Raw genomic sequence first — 27,056 nt, forward strand, 5'->3', positions numbered from 1 at the left:
TCTCACAAACATACTACCTATCTCTTCCCTTTTACTCTAATCTGTACCACATCCACGCACATTAAAAGACCCAAACCTTAGGGTGCTGGTCCGAGAACTTCCAGACCCTCTTATGCCTTCTCTTTTTTGTTTAGGAATGTCCCCTGTGGGGCTACAAGGAGACGGATGCCTAGTCCCAATTCCCGTCCCTTTCTTCTCACCTCTTACGATCCAAGTGGAAATACTTGGTGGCAGTATTCTTTTCCCCCACCACAGAAAAAGAATACTCAGAGAAATGGTACAGGACAGCAGCAAGGGGTTGGGGGACAGCATAACAGAGGGACAGTCGTAGTATAAAATTGTCATCATTTCTCTATGAACAGAGATTTCCTCTATCATAGACAAAATGATGTGTGGCTCTAGTCCATAGGGGCGCCCCATATAGACCCTAAAGTATCAACTGTATGCTACTTTGCCACAATAACAAGCAGCCAATACCCCAGACATAGATATATATATCTTTTTTTTTTTTTTTTTTTTTTTTCCTAAAAATAAATCTATGCTTCTTTTGGTCCACTGGGGGGGAAAAAATCACTTTTGAACTTCCAAAACAAAAATAATAGATTATCAAGTCATTGTTTCCAGCTTTATCAAACTATTTTTTGTTTTCTGCTTTCCTCCACAATTCTCTCAGATGTGCACCATTAAAACACCAGCTTCATTTTTTTTTCCTTATCAGTATAACCTTCTGAGTGACACTTCACTACACTAGTCTGCGGTCCTCACCACCTTCCTTACAACACCCAGGCCTACAACCACTAGGAGAGGACATGGTTAAGAAGGTAATTTTAAGCAAAAATATAAACATGGAGGTAAATTGTGTGCACACATGCCCATGCAAGTCACACCAGTGAAAATAGTGCACTTTCCCACCCAAAACATGCAAAATTTGTGTGAACCATAATTCATGGTATATAAGTCAACCTAATGTGTAAATTGACTTCAAAATTTCAAGCTTAACACTTACAATCACTATGTAAGTCAACCCTCTCTCCCTCTGTATACAGGTTAATCTATAACACCAACAAACATGATCTATGTGTCTATATACTAAAGTGCTTCTTCCCCCTTATAAGAGAGGTTAGCCTGCCAAAGCATGCACCCATCTTCCACCTATCCTACACCTATTTGCTTCTGTTTTAAAAATTTCTTAGCTCCTTGTGGATGAAGGGTCATCCCGGTCTCCTGCCCACTGCCTGGGTCAGAAGCATTGCAGCAAGACACTAAATATGACTCTAATCATGATACCTCTCATTATATATGTATATCTATTTAAACTGTTTTAAATGTTTTACTATTATCACTGTGTCTTGCTGCATTACTTCTGACCCAGGGCAGTGGGCAAGATGGAGGAATGACCTGTCATCCAGGAGGAACCAAGATGAGAGGGAGGGAGGGGTGGAATGGGTGGGGATGAAATGGATGATAGCCTTTGGACTATGGCTACCTCCCTTGTAAGGGGGGAAAAAGCCCTTGGTTGTATGTACTATTATCACTGTTAAATTGAACATGAGTAGTATCTGTTCTTGTTGTTGTTGTTGCCATTCTCTAGAGTCTAGACTATCTGGCCAAGCAGTCCCATCTATCTATGGAATACCACAGTTGGTATGAGGTTTTCCAAAAAATCCCTTATAGAGTGTATATTATGCTGCTGGCACACATGATTGTGAACAACGCAGTCTTCCATAATGTGTTGTATAGTGTGGGGTGAAGTGTTGCATCCTGGACAGTTATCAGCTATGCAGTCATCCAGCCTCTTCTGGTAGGATGGATGATTGCATAGCAGAGTCCAGGATGTAACACTTCATCCTATCCTATACAACACATTATGGAAGACTGCATTGTATACAATTATGCATGTTAACAACACAATATACACTCTATAGGGGATTTGTGGGAAAACCTCATTCCATCTGTGACATTCCTCTGCTCAGCCAGTTGAAGGAACAATAACAACTCATGATAAACTTATATACAGTGGTAAGTAAAACAGTGTAAAAAGATATACATATATCCTGATGTGGCAGTGTCTGTGTCACGGAACACATGTCACTGGCTCTTACACAGGTGGCACTTATCCCCAGGAGCAGCTTCAGTTACCCAGGCAAGTGGCACAACCCTTTAACATGAGTTTTAGTAGGTGACCTACTACAATTAAAATAAGTGTTAGATTTGCTGTTTTACTTATTTACCACTCTATAGAGGTTTGTATATTATATCCATCATACAGGCTGATCCCAAGTTTTAGAGATTTTTTCATGTTTAAAATGTTGACTTATATGCCACAATCTGATACATGCCCATGCAAGCCACAGCTGTGCACTGTTTAGCCCAAAATGAGCACACATTGCAGAACATGAAAAAAAAATTGCATATATCAGCAAACAAGCAAGCTATTACTGCCAGTTGGGGGAGTCAGAGGGCACCAAATAACATCTCAAGAAGAAGTGAAACTATTTACAGCATCAGAGAAAAAACATTTTTCTCCAATTCTAGGATTTTCTCTTTGGGTAAGCCATATTTTCCATCCCATTCAAGTAAGCCAGTGTTGCCAGGTGCAAAATGCATGCCATATATACATACATATACCAAAGGCTTTTTCCCCCTACATGGGGGGTAGCCAAAAAGAAAAAGGCATAGAAACCACTCCCACCCATTCCATTTCCTATATATTCCACTCCCCTCCACCCTCCTCCCTCCCTCTTATCTTGGCACCTCCTGGATGACGGGTCATCCCTGCATCCTGTCCACTGCCCTTTTCTTTATTTTTTGCTCACAACTGTACATATTGTCTGTATAGCTACAAAGTAGAATCTTGACATTCACGTGTTTGACAATTGCAGATTTATTGCCAGATAATTAAAAATAAATAATTACCCCATACCTGTAGGCATTGACTTCACATACAGTAGACATTTAGAAACAAAAGAACTGGATAACTTTGATTAAATTGCTTGTACATCAGTTATAATTTTCTTGGAGATGTAAACTACTCTACTATCTCACCTGTATAGTATCTAAAATAAGTTGTGGCAAATGAAATGCACAAAACACAAGAACATAATCAATTAAATGAGTATATCAATGCACAACATTCTAGACAAAATTATGCCTGCTTTTTCCCCCTTATAAGGGAGGGGAGGTAACCAAGTCAAAAGGCACATACCTACTCCCACCCATTCCACTCCCATCCACCACCCTTTCATCCCTCTCATCTTAGCTCCTCATGGGTGACAGATCATCCCTGTATCTTGCCCACTGCCCTGGGTCAGAATTAATGTAGCAGAACAGTACATCCAAAGCAAGACCACTTCCCTTAATCAACAACCCCACCCTCTCCATGTCCTCATGCAGAAAAAGAGATGGGGAGAAATCCCTTTGAGCTATACCAAAATATCATTTACACAAAACCACTCCCTACTCCCCCCCCCATCCCTCTCTTCCTTGCAATGCGGTATCATCTATACACAGCCATTTTCCACTCACATCTATCTCCTGCCTTCTTCCTTCCTTGCTCAACAGACACTCCCCTCTTGTTCAATGCCCCTTTCCTCTCATCAATCCATCTCATCCTCAGTCATCCCCTCAAGTTCACTACATCCACCTCTGCCTTCCACACCTCTCTTACTAATCTTTCTTCACTTATTCTTTCCATGGTCCAAACCATCCCAATACTTTTTCATCAGCTCTGTATGCCATCTCCTTTTCCACCCGTGCTCTCCTCCTCACCTCTTCTTTTCTCACGCTATCCAACCTTGTAACCCCTACCATACTTCTCAGATATTTCATCTCAAACACTATGGGTGATTTTAACTCGAAAGAAATATGTTGGGATGAAATGACTGTGAAAGGTGGAGAAGATCACTGGGGATGACCATTGATTACACATTGATGCTATGGGTCAAGGAAAATACCAGTTATAGAAATAACAATGAACCCTTAAAATTGGATTTGGTATTCACATCAGAACCCGAAATTGTGGATAACATCAAATACAAGACATCAATTGGAAAAAGTGATCACATACTACTAGAACTAGAATTAAATGAAGAAACAAATATAGAAATTAACAAAAAACACAGAAAAGGAAGACTAATGTATAACAAAACAGATTTTGGGAAACTTAGAAAATTCTTTCAAGAAGCAAATTGGGAATAATTTAATAATGAAGAAACAAAGGTGGAAGAGAAATGGGCAATTTGGAAGGAAATCTATAATGAAGGAGTGGATAAGTATGTACCTAGACAAAAACAGGGAAGGGTGTATATAAAATCCTGGTATAAAAAGTGCAGTGCAGCAAAAGACTGGGATAAAGCCTGGAAAAGATGGAAAAAGGAAAAAACTCTGAGAAATGGAAAAAATACACCAAACTATGAAATATGTAAAGAATAAAGAAATTAGGAAAAGGACATAATTGACAAATGTAAAGATCAACCCAAATTATTTTATAGATATGTAAATACATATATACATACATATACTAAAGTCTTTTTCCCCCTACATGGGGGGTAGCCAAAAAGAAAAATGCATAGAAACCACTCCCACTCATTCCATTTCCTATATATTCCACTCCCCTCCACCCTCCTCCCTCCCTCTTATCTTGGCACTTCCTGGAAGATGGGTCATCCCTGCATCCTGTCCACTGCCCTGGGTTAGAGGCAGTGTCGCAAGACACAGCACATCCACAGCAAGGCCGATTCATAAATTCGGCGACCCCCCCCCCCTCTCCGTCCCCCCATGCAGAAAAGGAGAAGATGGGGAGAAATCCCTTCGGGCTGCGTCAAATTTTTTCTCATACATACTTCCTCACCCCCCATCCCCCACCCACTCCTCATGCATCACAGCATCATCTATACACAAAACCTCTCCATTCACCCCTATCTTCTGTCCTCTCCTGTCCTTCCTCCACAGACATTCCTCTCTTTTGTAATCCTCTGATGAAGAAATTAAATATTATTCAGAATGAAATATGGAATCAAATATTAAAGCTTGATGTTAACAAGTCACATGGCCCAGAGTTGCAAACTGGATACTAAAGGAATGTATAGACGAACAGGAAAAATATACAAAATAATTGAATGTTCACTCAAAGAAGGAAAACTACCAGGAGACTGGAAAAATGGTACCACAAAGAAAATTGCTATATAAACTGGAAACAACAGGAGGCATACTTGGAAAACTATTGAATTAGATGGAGGTCTTCCTACATGGAAGAAAAATGAGAGTGGTGCTCAGATACAAATATTCAAAATGGGAAGAAATGAATAGTGGTGTTCCACAGGGGTCAGTAGCTCCGATAATGTTTGCTATATATGTAAATGACATGGATGAAGGTATTGAAAGTTAAATGAACTGCTTTGTGGATGATGCAAAGTTATTAAAGAGAATAAACTCATTACAGAGTGATCTGAACAAAATCTCAGAGTGGAGCAAGAGATGGGAGGTAGAATTCAACATCAAGAAGTGCAGTATAACTGAATTTGGGAAAAGCAAGAACAGAATATCAGGAGAGTATAAAATTGACGGAAAAGAAGTAAAGAAAGTAAACTCTGAAAAGGACCTAGGAGTAATCATCACCAAAGACATATTGCCAGATAAACATATAAATAAAATACACGGAGAAACATACAATTAGTTGAGATTAATAAAGGTGGCCTTTAAATACCTGGATAAGGAAATGATTAAGAAAATATTACAAACACTGATAAGGTCAAAACTGGAATATGCAGCACTAATACCCAGTACAAAAAAGAATATAAAAAAATTAGAAAAAATACAAAGAGCAACGACAAAGATGGCCCCAACACTTTCAAACCTGACATATGAACAAAGACTGGCCAAACTGGAATTGCAAATCCTGGAACAAAGAAGAGAACGAGGGGACCTAATAACCATCTACAGAATTATGAAAGGAAAAGAATGCCTTGATAGAGAGGATTTATTAAAGTGAGACAGAGGTAAGCAAGAGGACATGCAATGAAACTCAAAAAGGATAACTACAGAAGAGACCTGAAAAAGAACAGCTTCCCACACAGAGTGATAGATATATGGAACAAATTGGATGAAAAAATAGTGTGTGCAAACACAATACAAGAATTTAAGAACAAACTTGATCTTGTGAGATACAAAAACGGGTCACCACAAGTATAGCTCCCCTTCCTGAATAATACAACTAGGTAAATACATTTAAACCTTTCTTTTCTGCCTCTCTCAAATTCCAAACCTGCCCCATACAGTGCTGTTGGCACAATCACCCCTTCATATAATCTCCTATTTCCATCCATTACCAGATGCCTATTTCTCATGACATTTTTTTATCCAAGGCATTTACTTGTTTTTCTCAATCTACAATTTACCTCCACCTTCATTTCTCCCTTTCCTGCAACACCTGACCCCAAATACCTGAAGCTATCCACTTCCTCCAGCCTTTCTCCTTTATAACTTACTTCCAACTCATTGTCATCCTCTCCCCTTGTACATCTCATCACCTTGCTTTTACCCACATTTACCTTCAACTTTCTCCTATTGCATACCTTCCCAAACTCCATCACTAACTCCCTTAATTCCTACTCTGACCATGCCATAAGTGCAGTGTCATCAACAAACAACAACTGGTTCACCTCCCACTTTTCTGTTTCCTTTAGCCATCTCAAGTCCCCTGCCCATTACCTTTGCCTTTACCTCCCACACCACCCTATACGTGTACACATTGAACAGACATGGCGACATGACACATCCCTGATGCAGTCCCTCATTTACCTCAAACCAGTCACTCTCTACATTTCCAGTTCTAACACAGCAGGCTCTACTAACTACTGTACACAATAACTGTACTGTTATACCAACAGTTTCTGACATGACAATCTTTGTTTAAATATATTATTCTATCAATCTATCTATATACCAAAAGGTTTCTTCCTCCTTATAAGGGAGGTAGCCAACCATCCCTCACTCATCTCACACCCATTTGTTTCCCTTTTATCTTAGCTCCTTGTGGAGGAAGTGCCATCACTGTCCCCCACCCTCTGCCTAGGTCAGAGGCAATGCAGCAAGACACACCACATCCACACTAGTAATAAACTACCAGATCATATCATGAAACTGCAAGATTAGATTTAATAATAAAGTCTTGCTCATGAATTTTTGAATGATTTATAAATATGACTTCTCACCACAAAGACAAATGCTGGATATATGCTGCTTGAATGGTGTACATCTCCTTTTAGCCTCAAAGGGACTGACAGCCAACAGACCAGGTCCTGGATCTCTCTCTAGCAACTTCAACTGTATTTCCTTCATCTTTTCACATAGAGAGAGAAGACAAATACCAACTGCTTCCTTTCTATTACTACTATAAGCCCGTGACATGGATATTGTCCCACACTAATACAACGTGGAAAACTGTCCAATGATTTTTCCAAGAGAGGTCTTCAGGAGGACCTGTTGCCAGTCACTGTGGATCTGCAGGTTTCCTGTCAGTGAAACACCTGGCAATAATTACTATTGCTCACTTCCCCTTAATTCAATCCCAGATTGCACCTCATCACTTTCCCATCAATACTTCTTAAATTTCAATCTATCTATACACCATGGGCTTTTTCAACCTTATATGGAAGGTAGCCAAGTTCTAAAATATCCTATCACAAATACATTATTTCTTTCAGGCTCTCTTACATTCCGGCCCTGTTCAGTACAGTACTGTGGGCAAAACCTCTTGTTCATACAACCTTCTCTTTGCACCCATTTCCAAACATCTATTACTAAACATACTTTTCATTCCATCCAGACATTTAATCATTCCCTTTATGTTGTAGCTTGCCTCCACATTCACATTACTCACTGCTACATGTGATAATGATATGGTTTAACATCACAAACTCCCCCTTATCAGGAAGTTAGGATGGTGCCCCTTACAGAGGACTTTGTAGTGTTGAATTTAATTAACCGTGCCCTTGGTTCAACTTCGCCTGTGGCAGGGTTCGAACTGCCATCCCCTTGACCTTCACCACAAGTAATGACACCCTAACTTGCTAAACCAGTGAGCTTCCAATTACATGTGGCTCTAGATACTTACAATTCTTCATTTCCTTAAGTACTTCACCATTGACTGTCACACTCAATCTGCTATTGACATTTCTTATACTTCTTACTTTATCTTTATCTACATACATACATATACCAAGGCTTTTTCCCCCTTACAAGGGAGGTAGCCAAAAAGGAAAAGGCATAAAATCATTCCCACCCATTCCATTCCTAAATACACTCCACACCCCCACCACCCTCCCTCTTATCTTAGCACTCCCTGGATGACGGGTCATCCCTGCACCTTGTCCACTGCCCTGGGTCAGAGGCAGTGTCGCAAGTCACAGCACATCCACAGCAAGCCCGCTTCATTAAATTGGCGACCTCCCCTCTCTGTCTCCCCATGCATAAAAGGAGAAGACGGGGAGAAATCCCTTTGGGCTGCATCAAATTTTGCTCCCACATACTACCTCACCCCCCATCCCCCCACCCATTCCACCTCATGCATCACAACATCATCCATATACAACCATTCTCCATTCACCCCTATCTTCTGTCCTCTCCCGTCCTTCCTCAACAGACATTCCCTTCTTCCCCAAAGCCCCCTTCACCCCATCCATCCACCTCATCCTAGGACGTCCCCTCATGTTCACTCCCTCCACATCTGCCTTCCATACCTCTTTTACTAGTCTTTCTTCACTCATTCTTTCCATGTGTCCAAATCATCCTAACACTCTTTCATCAACCCTATCTCCCAACTCCCTTTCCACCCCTGTTCTCCTCCTCACCTCCTCATTTCTCACTCTATCTAGCCTAGTAACCCCCATCATACTTCTCAGACACCTCATCTCAAACAAATTCAAACTCCTTCTCTCTTCCTCTCTTATGTTCCATGTTTCTGCCCCATACAGTGCTGTTGGCACAATCACTCCTTCATATAGTCTCCTCTTAGCATCCATTCCCAAATGTCTATTTCTCATTACACTCTTCAATCCACCAAGGCATTTACTTGCTTCTCTCAATCTACATTCTACCTCCACCTTCACTCCTCCTTTTCCTGCCACATTTGCACCCAAGTATCTAAAACTATCCACTTCCTCCAGTCGCTCTCCCTTTATGCTCACTTCCAGTCTACTGCCATTTTCACCCCTTGTACATCTCATCACCTTACTTTTACCCACATTTATCTTTAGCTTTCTTCTATCACATACTCTCCCAAACTCTGTCACCAACTTCCTCAATCCCTCCTCCGATCCTACCACAAGCGCAGTATCGTCCACAAACAACAGCTGGCTCACCTCCCACTTTTCTCCATTTTCTTTAACCATCTCCATTCCCTGACCCACTACCCTTGGATTTACCTCTCGCACTACCCCATCCATGTATAAGTTGAACAGCCAGGGCGACATAACACATCCTTGACGAAGTCCCACCTTTACCTCAAACCACTCACTCTCTCCATTTCTAATCCTGACACAAGCTCTACTACTCTCATAAAAACTCTTGACAGCTCCCAGAAGCTTTCCACCTATCCCGTATATCTTCATAACCTCCCACAGTGCCTTTCTGTCTACCCTATCATAGGCCTTTTCCAGATCCATAAAAGCCCAAAAAATGTCCTTCCCCTTTCCTATAGCTTTCTCACATATCTGTCTTACCACAAAAATCTGATCTACACAACCTCTACCCGTCCTAAATCCACACTGTTCCTCACCAATTACTCCCTCTGTTCCTCTCCTAATCCTCTAAATCAAGATCCTCCCATAAGCCTTCCCAAGTACACTTAACAACCTAATCCCTCTGAAACTACTACATTCACACTTGTCCCCTTTTCCCTTGTAAAGTGGAACTATACAGGCACTCCTCCAGTCCTCCGGCACTCTACCTCTCTCCAGTAGACATTGCGGCTATGCACCTCCTGGCATAGGATCCTCACCTTCAAACAGCCAAATTCATCAAAAAACTCATTCAACACAAAATACCTATGAAAGAACTATGAGCCATGAATATGAAACCTGCAAATTTTGGGGTGTTAGGTATATGTGAATGCCTAAATTACACGCTGTCTACTCAGGAGATATACCACAATAATTTCTCTTTGAATCCACCCACCCCTACTCCCACACAAAAAAAAAAGCAACTTTTAGTTTCTTACTGCAGGGAAGCCTTGAAAGTGAGTTTTGTTAATAAAAAGCTCCAGCAGGCATGCGCCAACAGGAAAATGGGATGACACCTACAGGGGTGGTTACCTGTTCAGACAACTCAATAATTGGGGCAGGGTTGTTCAGCAGGAGGGAGTCAGGTCTGGAAACATTATCCATAAACCACTGTGTATTGGTTTCCTTGTTTGGGTTACTGAAACTCTCACGGCGTAGAAGACGGCTGAAAAGAAAAAATACACATATATACATGCTTTAGGGTATATACAGCAATATCCATGTGTTTGTATAAAAAATGCACATATAACAAACATTGGTCTTTTTCTGTACACTACAGTTAGGTAAATAAAGGCCCATTCCCCTTCATAAGTGGTGTGGTAAAATCAAAGTACACTATCTATCTATACATACACCAAAAGCTTCTTCCCCTTTATAAGGCAGGTAGCCAAATCAAAGGGACACACCCACTCCCACCCATTCCACTATCATCCACTACCCTTGTTTCTCTCTTATCTTAGCTCCTCATGGATGAAGGCATATCCCAGTCTCCTACCCACTGCCCAGGCTGGAAGCAATGCAGCAAGACATGGTACATCCATATGCCCTCCTAGCACAAGTAAAATTTTATGACCCACCTAAAACTGGATTCCTTCTTGACTGGTTTACCAGATGATGGAGTAGGCGACTTGAAACCACCAATGGACTTCTTGCTTTGCCATGGTGATGATGAATGAGAGCTGCGGCTTGGGTTCATGCTTAATCGAGGCAGTGATAGCTGAGATCCAGAGAGACCCCTGCACCAGAAATATTCATCAGTAAATTTTACAACCAAATTAGTAAGACTTATGCAGTGAAGGTAATATTTACTAGATAAAGAAGAAAAAATCATTGTCACACTTCATAGCACACATATTAGATTCTCTGTTACCTGCAACATATCATTCAAAATATACAAAAATATATTTGGGCTAAAATAAAATACACAGAAGTCAAGGCCAAATCTGTCTTTTTGTATTTAAATTGCATGCCAAATATTTTTCATTTCCACTTTAATATTTCACCTGCTTATATACAACTTTTTGCATTATATTTTCATATGTGAGAAGTGACAAAGGTGGAAAAAACAAGGCTGAAGCAATTCACCTAAAGATTAGTACAAGTACTAAAGGATATATTAAAAGAGACTTCATGGTGGCATATGTTCCCCCCCAAGACAAGAACTTGGAATGAAACTGAATATCAAGAAATGTTATTGGATATAGCTCTTTTCCTAAAGAAAAATATTGAACAAAGTAGCAACATAGTCCTTACTGAAGATTTTAATTGCAGTGAGATTAACTGGGAGGAATGGGAATCAAGCAGCAAAGCAGATTTCTAGGGTAATACCCTGTTGAATATAGCAATGGAGAACACAACAACCCAGTGGGTAATGGAAGTGACCAGGGTAAGAGATGACACTACCTTTGCCCAAAAGGAAAAAAATTCCATGTTACAATTGAATTTCAGCTGTAGAATGAAGGAGGGAATCACAAAGGCAAAGGAGACTGAATTTTAGGAAAGTAGATTACTTAAGGTTGAAAAAATTCCTTGAAGAAACAAACTGGGAGGAATTCATGAATACCACAGGAATAAGGAGGAAATGGGAAAATTTTCTTCACATTTACAACGTGGGAGTGGTGAAACATGTGCTAAAGACCTGAGAAAGGAAGAAGCAGAAACAGGACTGGTTAAAAAAAAAAAGTGTGAGATGGCAAAAAAGGCCAGGGACATGGCTTGGGGAAAATGGAGGAAGAAAAGAAGCAATAAAACAAAAGGAGCTTACAAGCAAGCTAAGAATGACTATACAAGAATTTAATGGGAGGAAGAAAGCAACTTTGAAAAAGGTGTATTAGATAAATGCAAAGATGAACCAAAACTGTTTTACAGGTTTATAAATGGTAAATTGAGACAGAGTAAACAAATCATCAAGTTTAAGTTAACAATAAATGGTGAGGTCTTTGAAGAAGTCTTAGCTCAGGCAGAAACAATGAATGAAAGTTTCCAATAGGTCTTCACAAAAGAGTGCAATTTTGGGGGGAAAAGTATGTGGAGCAAAAAATCAAGTTTAGCAGATATAAATATAAAAGTGAGGTAAGTGCTCAATCTCTTGGGACCATTGGATATTACAAAAGCTTCAGGACCTGACAGGATCTCAAACTGGATACTTAAAAAATGTAGGGAACAACTAGTGGACAAAATCCAGTCTTATTACATGTTCACTGAATGAAGGCAGTGTGCTGCTTCATTGAAAAAGGGTAAACATGGTGCCAATTCACAAAGGTGGAAACAAGGAGACACCACTAAATTATAGGCCAGTATCACTATCCAGCACAATGGTGATGTGAAAAGATTGTGAAAGATCAATGAACCAAATATCTTGAAGAGATGAACATTCTGACAGTCAGTTTGGCTTCAGATCTGGAAGGTCATGTGTGTCAAACCTTTTAAGCTCTTACTCAAGAGTGATTGATGTGCTGCAAGAGAGAGTGGGGTGGGTGGACTGCATGTACCTCAACCTATTGAAGGCATTTGATAAAGTATTTCACAGTCAACTTATGTGGAAATTGGAGCATGTTGAAGGGCTGAGTGGCAAACTACTAGAATGGATGAAAGACCTTTTGAAGGAAAGATACATGAGGACAGTAGTAAAGAATAAAATGTCAAAATGGAGACCAGTAACGAGTGGAGTTCCACAAAGTTCAGTGTTTGCACCAATAATGCTTCTTGTCTATGTCAATGAAATGATAGAAGGAACAACCTATGCCATCATGTTTGCAGACGACACAAAAATCATGAGAAGAATGAAAAATGAGGAAGATGGTAGGCTATTACAAAAAGATCTAGACACTATTTTTACATGGAGCCAAAAATGGGAAATGAAATTCAATACCAAAACATGCAAAGTATTGGAAATGGGCAGTAGTGGCAAAAGGCCATCCTTAAACTACATGGTGAGGAGCCTCTGCCAGGGGGCACACAACTGTGGCCAAAGCCATCACCTTTGCCCTATGTGCTTGGACTGTTGAGGTAGGTTACAGTTACTGCTGGAAATCAGAGAGGAGTACTGGATTCAGACCCACAACTAAGTGAATGCAAGACCAGCTCACTTCCTATTACACCATCAGTGCACAAAACTAACATGAACTTGTATAAATACTAGAGTTCACCCTTAAATACATCACACTAACAAACTTAAAAGAAAACTGGAGGCTAAACATAATAGGAATATTAAAATTTAAAAATGTCTAATTTCATAAAAAATACCATTCACTCAAATAATGTATTCATGCAAAACATACATAAAAAACAAGCATACTTCCTTGAAATTAAAATTATCACCACTTTCAACAGTCAAATCTTAAAATACCATAACATAAATCTCACAGGCAACAATATAAAATTTAAGTTCATTTAACATGTAAACACGAATTAGCTATAATATATTACTAGTACATTCTTTTTAGTTCTGATCAATTAAACAGTAGTAACACTAGCAATCCAAGTTATTGAAGTTTTGTTATATAAATGATGACTCTGAAAACCACAATATTGAATATGAATGGGAATATCTGAATGATACAAAGCTTATGTTATGCCTATGGGAAACAACCAGTTTGTCATACAATCAGAATTGTACCCTTGTATGTAATGCAGTGCTTACAAGCTAAAGGTGAGCATGCAAGGCCAAGCAGAAGGGTCAGCATATGTTTTACCTTTCCCGTAGGAGTTGGGCTTCCTGCAGGACTGGAGGAACTTTTAGGCGAATGTGTGGACGGAAGAAGTGAGGATTGAAAGGATGAGAAGAGAGAAAATACTAGTTGGAACTTGGGAAGAGGTGGGAAAATAGAAAAGGAAATATGAGCTCAAAGAATGTCCCCAACACAAGAGCCATGTAATGTCTGCACTGATGTCATATCTCATCTTCTCTGCTTACATTTCAACTTTAAGTGCAATAGCATTTCATCCCAAAGAATTATGGGAATGACCAGTGTATTTCCAAATTATTATTCATAAAACTAGAATAGGTATCAGAACTTTAAGATGCTAATAATAAAATGTTTGGTGCATCTATAAGAATTGAATTGTAAATATGAATAGAATAATATTTAAGAATGCATAAAAAATTGTATTATACTGATGACTTATTGGCATAAAGGCAGTGAAGAGTTTACTGAATTATTCATCACAGCATGTAACTGTATAAAAAATATTAGCATAGATAAAAACAGATTAAGCAATCAATCTCTTAAATTTATCCATGTCTATGCTTAAACATGTTCCAAGGACAAACATTTCTCTATTGTTTGGGAAACAGACTACACATGGTGGGATGCCCCTGAAGATGTGAAGAGAGAGAGTAGGTTGGCACTACTCATCTTGAGCTGAGTCAAGGAAGGAGACTTAGACATCTTACTGTTACTACTGACACTATTAATATTATAGAAAAAAATGCAATTACACAGCAGATGAAAATACAAGTTTGGGGACAATAAAGAGCACACATACAAAACCGTATTTAAGATATTACCAAACAGAAAAAAAAAGTTTCATAGAAATTTAAAGGAAACCAAAAAAGAAACAGGGTAAAGTTTTCATAGAAATTGAAGAGGTTGTGAAGGATGGAGTAAAAGACAAGAGAAATAAACATCATTAGTAAATCATTAGTAAACACTATATAATAATGTTAGTACTACTCATTAAATATGCAATAAGCAGATGATTAATTCACACATATTGCAATAGCCACTTGACTTAACCTTATGTTAAATATACAAATCTTAAAACATTTTCCATTTTGAAATGGTTGGATATCATTATTACCAATTTATAAGACATCAACTTATAAGACATGCCTCATCTGCACATGCAAGATCAACCTCTAATAACTAGCCTGACTTGCTCTTCCAGGTCAAGAACATGCAGTATACATGTCCAAACTAATACTGTGTAATAATTTTGGTGGACCATCATTAGACTAATAATAAAAATAACAATAATTATGATGATGAAAACAAAAATAAAATATGAAACAAAAACAATAATAATTGTTGCCTCAAGTGTCTGTATTGCATTAGTGTGGGACTATTTCTATGTCACTGGATGAGAATAATGAGAGGGGAGCAGTCTCCAGTTGTCAGCTTTTCATTTATTATACGGGAAGGGAGCTATGCTCGTGGTGACCCATCTTTGTATCTCTCAGCATCAAGTTTTTTCTTAAAATCTTGAATAGTGTTTGCACACACTGTTTCTTTGTCCAATTTGTTCCAAGTATCTATCACTCTGTGTGGGAAGCTATTTTTTTCAGATCTCTTCTGTAATTATCTTTTTTTTTTTTAGTTTCTTTTCATGTCCTCTTGTTTTTCCATTGTCCCATTTCAATAAGTCATTCTTATCTAAGATTTTCATTCCCTTCATAATTCTATAGTTAGTAAGTCTCCTCTTTCCCTTCTTTGTTCCAGAGTTGGTAATTCTAATTTGGACAGTCTTTGTCATTTTGGAAAGAGTTGGTGCCAGTTTTGTTGTTGCTCTTTGCATTCTTTCTAACTTCTTTATATTCTTTTTGGTACTGGGTGTCCATAGTGTTGCTGTGTAGATGTTCGAAATACAGTTGAAGTTGATAGAGAGAGATCTAGGGCCCACTCTAGACAGTGTCAGCCATTCTGGGCTGCATATCCTGATGGGGGTGAGGGGTTGACAGGTTCTGCAAATGGGTAGCTTTGCTGTCCATCCTGCAGAAGCACCATATACAGGTATTCACCACCAGTCCCTCCAGTGTATGTTTTTATTTGGTTGTATTTGCCTAGCTGTGTTAAACAGTATAAGAGATACAATTGTAGGGTTCTGTTTCTGCATTCCCATTGGTCAATTCTGGCCTTAAATTGTGCTATGTTCTTTGACTGCCAACTATTTTATCATCAAGACTCCTACATGGGAAACTGCATTTCTTTCATTTTATTCAAATATCTAGTCTTTGCCCTATCCTCTGAGGTTTGGTTGGGAGGACACGGAGATCTTCCATCCCCAACATGCAACGAAGAGTGGGTTCTGTTTGTTTATGAGGTGGGTATGTGCTTTGATTTTGGAATATATATATATAAAGTGGGGAAAGAACATTTGGTGCACACATACAATATTTTGTACTTTTATTTTTCATCTTACAGGGCAGAGGGGGATTTGCCGATTCACCGATTAAATGAAATGACCTTGCTGTGGATGTGCTGTGTCGTGCTGCATTGCTTCTGACCCAGGGTAGAGGGCAAGATGCAGGGATGACCTGTCGTCAATGAGGAGCTAAGAAAAGAGGGAGAGAGGGATGATGAATGGGAGCGGAGTATGTGGTGATGGGATGGGTAGGAGTGGATTTAAGCCTTTGACTTTGGCTACCTCCCTTGTAAGGAAGAAAAGGCCCTTGATATACATATGCATGTATCTTATTGGGGGGAAAAGCCCTTGGTATGTAGGTAGATATATTTTTCTTCTATTTATTTTTGCATTGAAATTAATTTTCCATAGCTGGCTACAATTTTAAATCCTGACTAGGTCTTCCTGCAGTACTTTATATCTTCATTTTCTACTTTTTTCACACTCTTTGAATTGTCTGCTGACACACTGTCTCTATTATGAGATGGGGCTGGATCTCCTACATAAGGTAGGAGTTCCTGAGATACTCTGGACAATAGTTGTTAACTGTGTCTGTGGGGGTTCCTCCTTACAATATCTTGATACTGCCTCTTTGAAGTTGCATCTCATCAATACCTCCAGAAATCAACCCAGATGACAAATCATTCCAAATACAATCTAGAATGTTCAGAAAGTTCGAATTGGCAAACATAGATACATCAAACTGAGCACATTGTTATTCAGTGGCAAAACCAATAATGGAATAGCCCGGTTTAATGGAAACAAGGTCACTAAATTGAGTACTTTTCCATCATCTGTTATTTTTTGCTAATGAACACTAGTATTTAGTGGAAAGACTATCAATATAAAGCAAAATTTGATTAAATTGGATGTCCATAATGAACTGTGGGAGGTTATGCAGATATATGGGATAGGAGGAAAGCTTCTAGGAGCTGTGAAGAGTTTTTATGAGAGTAGTAGAGCTTGTGTCAGGATTAGAAATGGAGAGAGTGAGTGGTTTGAGGTAAAGGTGGGACTTCGTCAAGGATGCGTTATGTCGCCCTGGCTGTTCAACTTATACATGGATGGGGTAGTGCGAGAGGTAAATGCAAGGGTAGTGGGTCAGGGATTGGAGATGGTTAAAGAAAATGGAGAAAAGTGGGAGGTGAGCCAGCTGTTGTTTGCTGACAACACTGCGCTTGTGGCAGGATCGGAGGAGGGATTGAGGAAGTTGGTGACAGAGTTTGGGAGAGTATGTGATAGAAGAAAGCTAAAGATAAATGTGGGTAAAAGTAAGGTGATGAGATGTACAAGGGGTGAAAGTGGCAGTAGACTGGAATGAGCATTAAGGGAGAGTGACTGGAGGAAGTGGATAGTTTTAGATACTTGGGTGCAAATGTGGCAGGAAAAGGTGGAGTGAAGGTGGAGGTAGAATGTAGATTGAGAGAAGCGAGTAAATGCCTTGGTGGATTGAAGAGTGTAATGAGGAATAGACATTTGGGAATGGATGCTAAGAGGAAACTGTATGAAGGAGTGATTGTGCCAACAGCACTGTATGGGGCAGAAACATGGAACATAAGAGAGGAAGAGAGAAGGAGTTTGAATTTGTTTGAGATGAGGTGTCTGAGAAGTATGATGGGGGTTACTAGGCTGGATAGAGTGAGAAATGAGGAGGTGAGGAGAAGAACGGGGGTGGAAAGGGAGCTGGGAGATAGGGTTGATGAAAGAGTATTAGGATGGTTTGGACACATGGAAAGAATGAGTGAAGAAAGGCTAGTAAAAGAGGTATGGAAGGCAGATGTGGAGGGAGTGAACATGAGGGGATGTCCTAGGATGAGGTGGATGGATGGGGTGAAGGGGGCTTTGGGGAAGAAGGGAATGTCTGTTGAGGAAGGACGGGAGAGGACAGAAGATAGGGGTGAATGGAGAATGGTTGTATATGGATGATGTTGTGATGCATGAGGTGGAATGGGCGGGGGGATGGGGGATGAGGTAGTATGTGTGAGCAAAATTTGACGCAGCCCGAAGGGATTTCTCCCCGTCTTCTCCTTTTATGCATGGGGGGACGGAGAGGGGGGGTCGCCGATTTAATGAAGCGGCCTTGCTGTGGATGTGCTGTGTCTTGCGACACTGCTTCTGACCCAGGGCAGTGGACAAGGTGCAGGGATGACCCGTCATCCAGGAGATGCTAAGATAAGAGGGAGGGTGGAGGGGTGTGGAGTGTATTCAGGGATGGAATGGGTGGGAATGATTTTATGCCTTTTCCTTTTTGGCTACCTCCCTTGTAAGGGGGAAAAAGCCTTGGTATATGTATGTATGTGTATAATGAACATCCAATTTAGCAGAAAAATTTATTTAGCAAACCCAACCTTGAGTGAATTAAATTGCCAAATTGGGCTTCAACTATACATATGTTTTGATTCTTTCCAGGATAAACCTTTCCATCAGTTTAGATCTATTGGAGAAGAGATAGGTCTGTTGTATGTTACCCAGAATATTGGAATGCCACTCTATTTACCTAATTGTATTATACAGGAAGGGGAGCTATGCTCGTGGTGACCCGTTTTTGTATCTCACAAGATCAAGTTTGTTCTTAAATTCTTGTATTGTGTTTGCACACACTATTTCTTCATCCAATTTGTTCCATATACAGACGCTCCTCTACTTACGTTCATTCGTTTTACGTTTTTTCGATTGAACTGACTGTAAAAAAAAAATTGTAAAAAAAAAAATGTTTTAAGTGAATTTTTTAGTTTAGCGCACTCTCCGTAGTTCAAACGATACTTGCGCACGACACTGCGTCCATTGTTTACATTGCACAAACGACAAACTGAACATGCCTTGCCTCCTCCTCCTCCTCCACCGTCTCAATTTATGTTGCTTGAATTCAATTCATTTGAAATTAATGTTATTATTTTATAATGTTATGTGCATAATTAATTATTTAGGGGTGTTTTATAAGATACGGTAATAGAATTTACGGATGTATAGTACAGTAACAACTTACATTCATTTTCAACTTACGTTCGGCAGTTCGGAACATAATTAAAACGTAAGTTGAGGAGCGTCTGTATCTATCACTGTGTGGGAAGCTGTTCTTTTTCAGGTCTCTTCTGTAGTTATCCTTTTTGAGTTTCATTGCATGTCCTCTTGTATTTCCTCTCTCCCACTTTAATAAGTCCTCTCTATCAAGGCATTCTTTTCCTTTCATAATTCTGTAGATGGTTATTAGGTCCCCTCGTTCTCTTCTTTGTTCCAGGGTTGGCACTCAGAGGTAACTTGATACAGGTCTTTAAGGTTTTAAAGGGAATTGACAACATCAAAAGTGACCAAATTTTTACATTGACTGTCCGGAAATAGATTCAATTTGGAAGTAGGTAGAAACAACTTTGCCAACCGTGTAGTTAATGAATGGAATAAACTTCCTGCACAGGTAGTGCAATGTAGTTCAGTTCGAAGCTTTAAGAATCATTTAGATAAATACCTAAGTAAGATGCTGTAATGATTATAATTTATCTTATATTATTTGTTTTTTGTTTTTGTTATCATTTGTCTGTCTGATTTTCATTTATTATTAGTTATATGTCAATTTATTATTATTTACTATTTACCTGTTTGTTTATTATTTTAACTATACCTATGCATTTATTTATGTATTTTATTTGTTATTTACATTATTATAGTTTTTATTTATTATTTTATTATTAATATGATTTTTTTTTTTTTTTTTTTTTTTGCATCCGACCTAGATATGGATCAAAAGGTCTCCTGTCGGCATGCTCCGCCTTTGTAATCCTTTGTAACTCCAGTTCGACCAGTCTTGTTCATATGTCAGGTTTGCTAGTGTTGGGACCAACTTTGTCGTTGCTCTTTGTATTCTTTCTAATTTTCTTATATTCTTTTTTGTACTGGGTGACCATATCAGCACTGCATATTCCAGTTTTGGCCTTATCAGTGTTTGTAATATTTTCTTTTCTTGATCATTTCCTTATCCAGGTCACCTTTTATTGATCTCAACAAATTGTATGTTTCCCCAACTATTTTATTTATATGTTTATCTGGCGACATGTCTTTGGTGATGATTACTCCTAGGTCCCTTTTAGAATTTACTTTCTTTATTTCTTTTCCATCAATTCTATACTGTCCTTTTATTATCTTCTTGCTTTTTCCAAATTCAATTATACTGCACTTCTTGATGTTGAATTCTACCTCCCATCTCTTGCTCCACTCTGAGACTTTGTTCAGATCACTCTGCAATGAGTCACAGTCTATTTCGGAGTTTATTCTCTTTAATAATTTTGCATAATTTTGCACCACCCGCAAAGCAGTTCATGTAACTTTCAATGCCTTTGTCCATGTCATTTACATATATAGCAAACATTAGCGGAGCTAGTACTGACCCCTGTGGGACACCACTACTCATTTCTTCCCATTTTGAATATTTGCCTCCGAGCACCACTCATTTTTCTTCCAAGTAGGAAGTCCTCCATCCAACTCAATAGTTTTCCATATATGCCTCCTATAGTAATTTTATGTGTGGTACCTTACCAGTGGACGGGGTGCGGGGATGACCCGTCATCCAGGAGGTGCTAAGATAAGAGGGAGGGTGAAGGGGTGTGGAGTGTATTCAGGGATGGAATGGGTGGGAATGATTTTATGCCTTTTCCTTTTTGGCTACCTCCCTTGTAAGAGGGAAAAAGCCTTGGTATTTACCTAGTTGTAATATACGGGAGGGGAGCTATGCTCGTGGTGACCCGTCTTTGTATCTCTCCGCATCAAGTTTTATCTTAAAATCTTGTATAGTGTTTGCACATATTGTTTTGTTGTCTAATTTGTTCCATGTATTAATCGCTCTGTGTGGGAAACTGTTCCTTTTCAAGTTTTTTCTATAACTATCTTTTTTCAGTTTTTCTCCATGTCATCTCGTTTTACCGTTGTCCCACACTAACAGGTCATTCCTGTCTAAAACTTCCATTCCTTTCATTATTCTATAGATAGTCAGCAAATCTCCTCTTTCTCTTCTTTGTTCCAGAGTTGGTAGGTTCAGTTTGGATAATCTTTGCTCATATGTTAGTTCGGCGAGAGTCTGTGCTAGTTTGGTTGTTGCTCTTTGTAATCTTTCTAGTTTCTTAATATTCTTTTTGGTACTGGGTGTCCAAAGTGATGCTGTGTACTCAAGTTTTGGTCTTATTAGTGTAGTTAGTATTTTCTTTATCATTTCTTCATCCATATAAGTAAATGCCACTTTGATTGACCTCAATAAATTGTAGGTTTCTCCTAATATTTTATTTATATGCTTATCAGGTTTCATGTCCTTTCCAATCATCACTCCAAGATCATTTTCAGAGTTTGCTTCTTTTTTTTTTTCTTCTCCAATTCTGTAATCTTTTGATATTCTGTTTTTACTCTTTCCAAATTCCATTATACTGCATTTCTTTATATTAAATTTCACTTCCCACTTTTGAGTCCAATTCCATATCGTGTCCAGATCTTGTTGCAATGAGTTGCAGTCCTCTTCCGTTTTTACCTTCTTAAGTAATTTTGCATCTGCAAAAAAAATTCATATAGCACTCCACACCTTCATTCATGTCAATAATGTATACGGCGAACATGATCGGGGCCAGTACCAATCCTTGTGGGACACCGCTTTTTACTTCTTCCCAGTTGGAGAATTTTTCTCTAATTACAACTCTCATTTTCCTCCCAATCAGGAAGTCTTTCATCCATTCCAATAATTTTCCTCTGATGCCACCCTTTGATTCTATCTTATTTATTAATTTCCTATGAGGTACCTTATCGAATGCCTTTTGCAGGTCCAGAAAAGCACAGTCCACCCATCCATCTCTTTCTTGTATTATGTCTACTAATCTTGAGTAAAAGCAGATCAGATTTGTTGTACATGATCTCCCTTGTCTGAATCCAAATTGATTTGGGTTCAGTATAGATTTTTCTTCCAGGTATTTAACCCATCTGTTTTCGACAACTCTTTCACAAATTTTTGCTATTGTGCTTGTTAGTGAGACCGGTCTGTAGTTAGATGGATCTTCTTTATCACCTCCTTTATAAATTGGTACAATGTTTGCTTTTTTCCAGTCCAATGGTACTTTTCCTTCTTTAAGTGAGGATTTAATTATATTATATATTTTGTCAGTTAATTCTTCCATACATTCCTTCAGTATCCAGTTTGCAATTCCGTCTGGGCCATGTGATTTTCTGACATCAAGGGTTTTAATTTGATCACTGATTTCTTTTTGTGTTACGTTTATTTCTTTCATTGCTGGGGATAATTCTCTCTCTCTATCTACACTGTTAGGTGAGTTTTCTATTGTGAATACTGATCTGAAGTGGTTGTTCATAATTTCAGCCATTTCCAGTTCTTCTGTATATTCCTTTTTATCTTGGCGCAGTTTTTCTATTTCTTGTTTGTTTTTCAGTATATGTATGTATGTATGTATGTATGTATGTACCTTATCAAATGCCTTTTGTAGGTCCAGGAATGCACAGTCTGCCCAGCCATCCCTTTCTTGCAATATATCTATCAATCTTGAATAGAAACAAATTAAATTAGTGGTACATGATCTTCCTTGTCTGAATCCAAATTGCCTCAGGTTCAGTATATTATTCTCCTCCAGATATTTTGTCCATCTATCTTTGATGATTCACAAATTTTAGCTATTGTATCTAGGAGGAGTGACTTTTAGAGATGCACACCATTCATAATTAAGTATTTACCTAGCTGTATTATGTGGGATGGGGAGCTATGCTCATAGTGACCCATCTTTGTATCTCGCAGTATCTAGTTTGTTCTTAAATTCTTGTGTGGTGTTTGCACACACTATTGTTTCTCCAATTTGTTCCAGACATCCACCACTCTGAAAAACTTTTTTTTTCAGATCTTTTCTATAATTATACTTTTTGAATTTCTTTTCATATCCCCTTGTTTTTCTTTTATCCCACTTCAATAAGTTTCTCTGTGATGTTGTGCACACTTTCTGCAACACAGACAGCATTCCAATGTTTCTTCCCAGGATCTATATGGAAGGGTCTGAGGATTGTTGCCAGTCACATTGGGGCTGAAGGTTCCCAGGCAGTGAAACTTGAGGCAACAATCATCATTAACATGCTACAATTACACAATTATTTTTGTTCATTCCACAGTACAGTATGCAAAGATAGCCTGACAAATATTTAAAATTGAATGAAAAATATATACAAAGGAACTGGACAGAAGTGGGGAAAAAAAGGATGAACCTGGGGAGGTCAAAAACATGATCAAAAGTGGAGAAAAAAGGCAGACATTCACAGAAAAAGGATAATGAGGAAGAAAAGAAGGAAAAGAGGGAGAAAGATAACAAAGGGGAAGAGGGACAGTAGGGAAAAGGGAGACAAGGAAGCACAGGGGGAAGAAGAGGAGGAGGGGGATGAGGAAGAACAGACAGAAAAGGATGACCAATAAGAGGATAGAAAGGAGAAAGGACATAGTGGAGGAGGAGGAGTAGGAGGAAGGATGCCAAATATGAGAAGGGGAAAGAAGAAGAGGACATTGTATTTCATTGTTTACAACCAGTGTTTCTATCCTCAGGGATGACATCATGCCAAAGAGGTGTACAGGTGGTAAAGGAGAGATTTAATGAAAGCAGTAGACAGATGGTAAAGTAGAACCTCAAAGTAATCAGCATCTTCTGAGTGGATAATGGATTCCAATCATAAAAGAATACTGTGTGACTCTGGTCCACAGGGGCATTACCAAAGACCCCAAAAGTATTGACAACATAAGGCATATGCAGTCAAAACACATACAGGTGTATGGGGTGGGGTAGGGAGTAGAACAAGGAGGAAAAACAGGAAATTGTGGCACAAAATAAGGAAGAGACAGAGAGTTGGAAGAAAATGAAAAGTAAAATTTAAAAAGGATTTTTTTTTTTTTTTCTACTAGTCATTAATATTGAAGGAGCTGGCAAAGTTAGAGGGCAAGGACAGGGAGAGGGTAAAATAGGGAGAGACAAAATAAGATTTTTAAATTTAAATATGATGAAGGAAAACGATGAAGAACAAGAACAAGATGAAGATGAAGAAGAAGAAGAAAAGGAGAAGGAGGAGGAGAGGAAGATGAAGAAGCAAAACATTGAAGAAAAAGGCAAAGATAAAGGAAAGAAGAGGAAAAGGAGACGAGAGAAAGAAGACAGAAGAGGAAAAAGAATATACTAAGAGGCAACAGTGTACCAGAAAAACTGAAAAAACACTGACATTAGTCTTGATCATACTAGAAGGCAAATTCATTAGTATACCAAAGGCCTTTTCACCTTTATAGAGGAGGTGGCCAAGGGCACACCACATCTGTCCTTCACCTATCCTGCATCTTTCCAAAACCCACTTGTACCTTGGTTTTTCAATGGGTGTGGGATGGGTGAAGGTTGAGTGTATGTCTTGATTAAGATACCATCCATATAAAAGCGAAAGGGCAAATAATTTATACAACAGCCAGCTGTTGTTTGCGGACGACACTGCGCTTGTGGCAGGATCAGAGGAGGGTTTGAGGAAGTTGGTGATAGAGTTTGGGAGAGTGTGTGAAAGAAGGAAGTTGAAGATAAATGTGGGTAAAAGTAAGGTGATGAGATATACAAGGGGTGAAAGTGGCAGCAGACTGGAAGTGAGCATTAAGGGAGAGAGACTGGAGAAAATGGATAGTTTTAGATACTTGGGTGCAAATGTGGCAGGAAAGGGTGGAATGGAGGTGGAGGAAGAATAAAGATTGAGAGAAGCGAGTAAATGCCTTGGTGGATTAAAAAGTGTAATGAGAAATAGACATTTGGGAATGGATGCTAAGAGGAGGTTGAATGAAGGAGTGATTGTGCCAACAGCACTGTATGGGACAGAAACATGGAACATATGAGAGGAAGAGAGGAGTTTGAATGTGTTTGAGATGAGGTGTCTGAGAAGTATGATAGGGGTTACTAGGCTGGATAGAGTGGGAAATGAGGAGGTGAGGAGGAGAACAGGAGTGGAAAGGGAGTTGGGAGATTGGGTGGATGAAAGAGTATTGGGATGGTTTGGACACATGGAAAGAATGAGTGAAGAAAAACTAGTAAAAGAGGTATGGAAGGCAGATGTGGAGGGAGTGAACATGAGGAGGCAACCTAGGATGAGATGGATGGATGGGGTAAAAGGGGCTTTGGGAAAGAGGGGAATGTCTGTTGAGGAAGGACGGGAAAGGACAGAAGACAGAGGTGAATGGAGAATGGTTGTATATGGATGATGTTGTGATGCATGAGGTGGAATGGATGGGGGATGGGGGGTGAGGGAGTATGTATGAGAAATAAATTGACATAGCCCGAAGGGATTTCTCCCCGTCTTCTCCTTTTCTGTATGAGAGGGGGGTTGCCAATCTAATGAAGTGGCCTTGCTGTGGATGTGCTGTGTCTTGTGACACTGCTTCTGACCCAGCGCAGTGGACAAGATGCAGGGATGACCCATCATCCAGGAGGTGCCAAGATAAGAGGGAAGGTAGAGGGTGGAGGGGAGAGGAGTGTATTGGGGATGGAATGGAGGGAATGGTTTTTATACCTTTGTTTTTTGGCTACCTCCCTTGTAAGGGGGAAAAAGCCTTGGTATATGTATGTACCAAATATCCTTGTAAATTTTCTTCAAAGAAAATCTCTAGAGTAACTTCAAACTATAATAACGAATAAAACCCAAGTATAACTTTGTTAGTGGACTGTGAGAGCAAGTCAAAGATATTCAGTGCTGGAAGCAATTAGACACTGCAATTCACTAAATTTATGACTCTACACATCTACTCACAGGATCAGCTCAGAGTGGGCATGCAGACTCCGGCTGAGGCTGTTGCGGAAACCGTCTGAGCGGTGCGAGGAAGGGGAAGAAGGGCCAAAATTCTCCTTGGACTTTTGCTGGTCCTCAAATTCACTGCTTACACTCACACTGCAATGGATCATGCCAAGCCAGGCAGCTACACACATGCAAATTTGTACTAATGGGTAGTGTCAGGGTTCAAAAGAACATTCCTTCAATAGGCAAGGTTCCTGGGGCAATTATAAGGGAGTTGATGGAGAAAATGGGGATTTGAGGGATTGGTTAGTAAGGAGAAGAGAGGGTACTAAGTAAGAAAAAAATATCTCAACAGAACTGGCACCAGGAGAGTATCACTGCTGACACAACAACACTGATGCTGGAGGGAAAGGAGAGCAGCCATAGATGAGGATGAATATATTGTCATAAAAACCAATCAGTTGTAACTTGAACAGTGAAGTGGATAGGCATGGGACTAGAACATCCTCAACCCTCCTTTCACTCCTATCACATGTGTCCCTTTCACTCCTTCGTGCTTCCACGATGCAAAGGATGCACCTCATCACTTTTCCAGCAATACTGCCAGTTCAACCCTGGTGTACCCCTCTCACTGAAGAGGATACTAACTTAGTCTTTACAATCTTCTCTAAATCTCTCCGTAACCCATGCACATTTTTGGTTGTTAAACATAGGTAAACCAATAGTACAAATCTAGGAGGGTGTTCATATGGGAGGGTAAATCACCTGTACAAATTAATCAATCACTTCATTGCCCCACATCTCTCCTGCAGAAGACCCACAGCACTCAAGTAACTGGCAAGAGCCAGTTATCTATGTTGTATTAGTGCAGAACTATTTATTACACCAGTT

The 27,056-nt window shown here is 39.4% G+C and overlaps 1 protein-coding gene across 7 annotated transcripts in view; it reads right to left on the reverse strand.

Annotated features, from left to right (window-relative positions):
- The window catches only part of LOC143023121 (dedicator of cytokinesis protein 1-like), a 165,679-nt gene that overhangs the window by 17,582 nt on the left and 121,041 nt on the right, over positions 1–27,056 (reverse strand). For 3 of the 7 annotated variants that reach the window (XM_076181627.1, XM_076181624.1, XM_076181623.1), the window contains 3 exons: positions 26,181–26,318; positions 10,856–11,014; positions 10,299–10,443 (listed from right to left, as the gene is read on the reverse strand). In XM_076181627.1, the coding sequence (XP_076037742.1) occupies positions 10,299–10,443; positions 10,856–11,014; positions 26,181–26,318 (442 nt within the window). Of the gene's footprint in view, positions 1–10,216; positions 10,444–10,855; positions 11,015–26,180; positions 26,319–27,056 lie in introns of all 7 variants that reach the window. The other 4 variants (XM_076181630.1, XM_076181625.1, XM_076181629.1 and 1 more) reach the window with 3 other exon arrangements.

This window comes from Oratosquilla oratoria, unplaced genomic scaffold (genome assembly GCF_046742065.1).
Source record: "Oratosquilla oratoria isolate Oo_2021 unplaced genomic scaffold, ASM4674206v1 SCAFFOLD45, whole genome shotgun sequence".
Lineage (NCBI taxonomy): Eukaryota > Metazoa > Arthropoda > Malacostraca > Stomatopoda > Squillidae > Oratosquilla > Oratosquilla oratoria.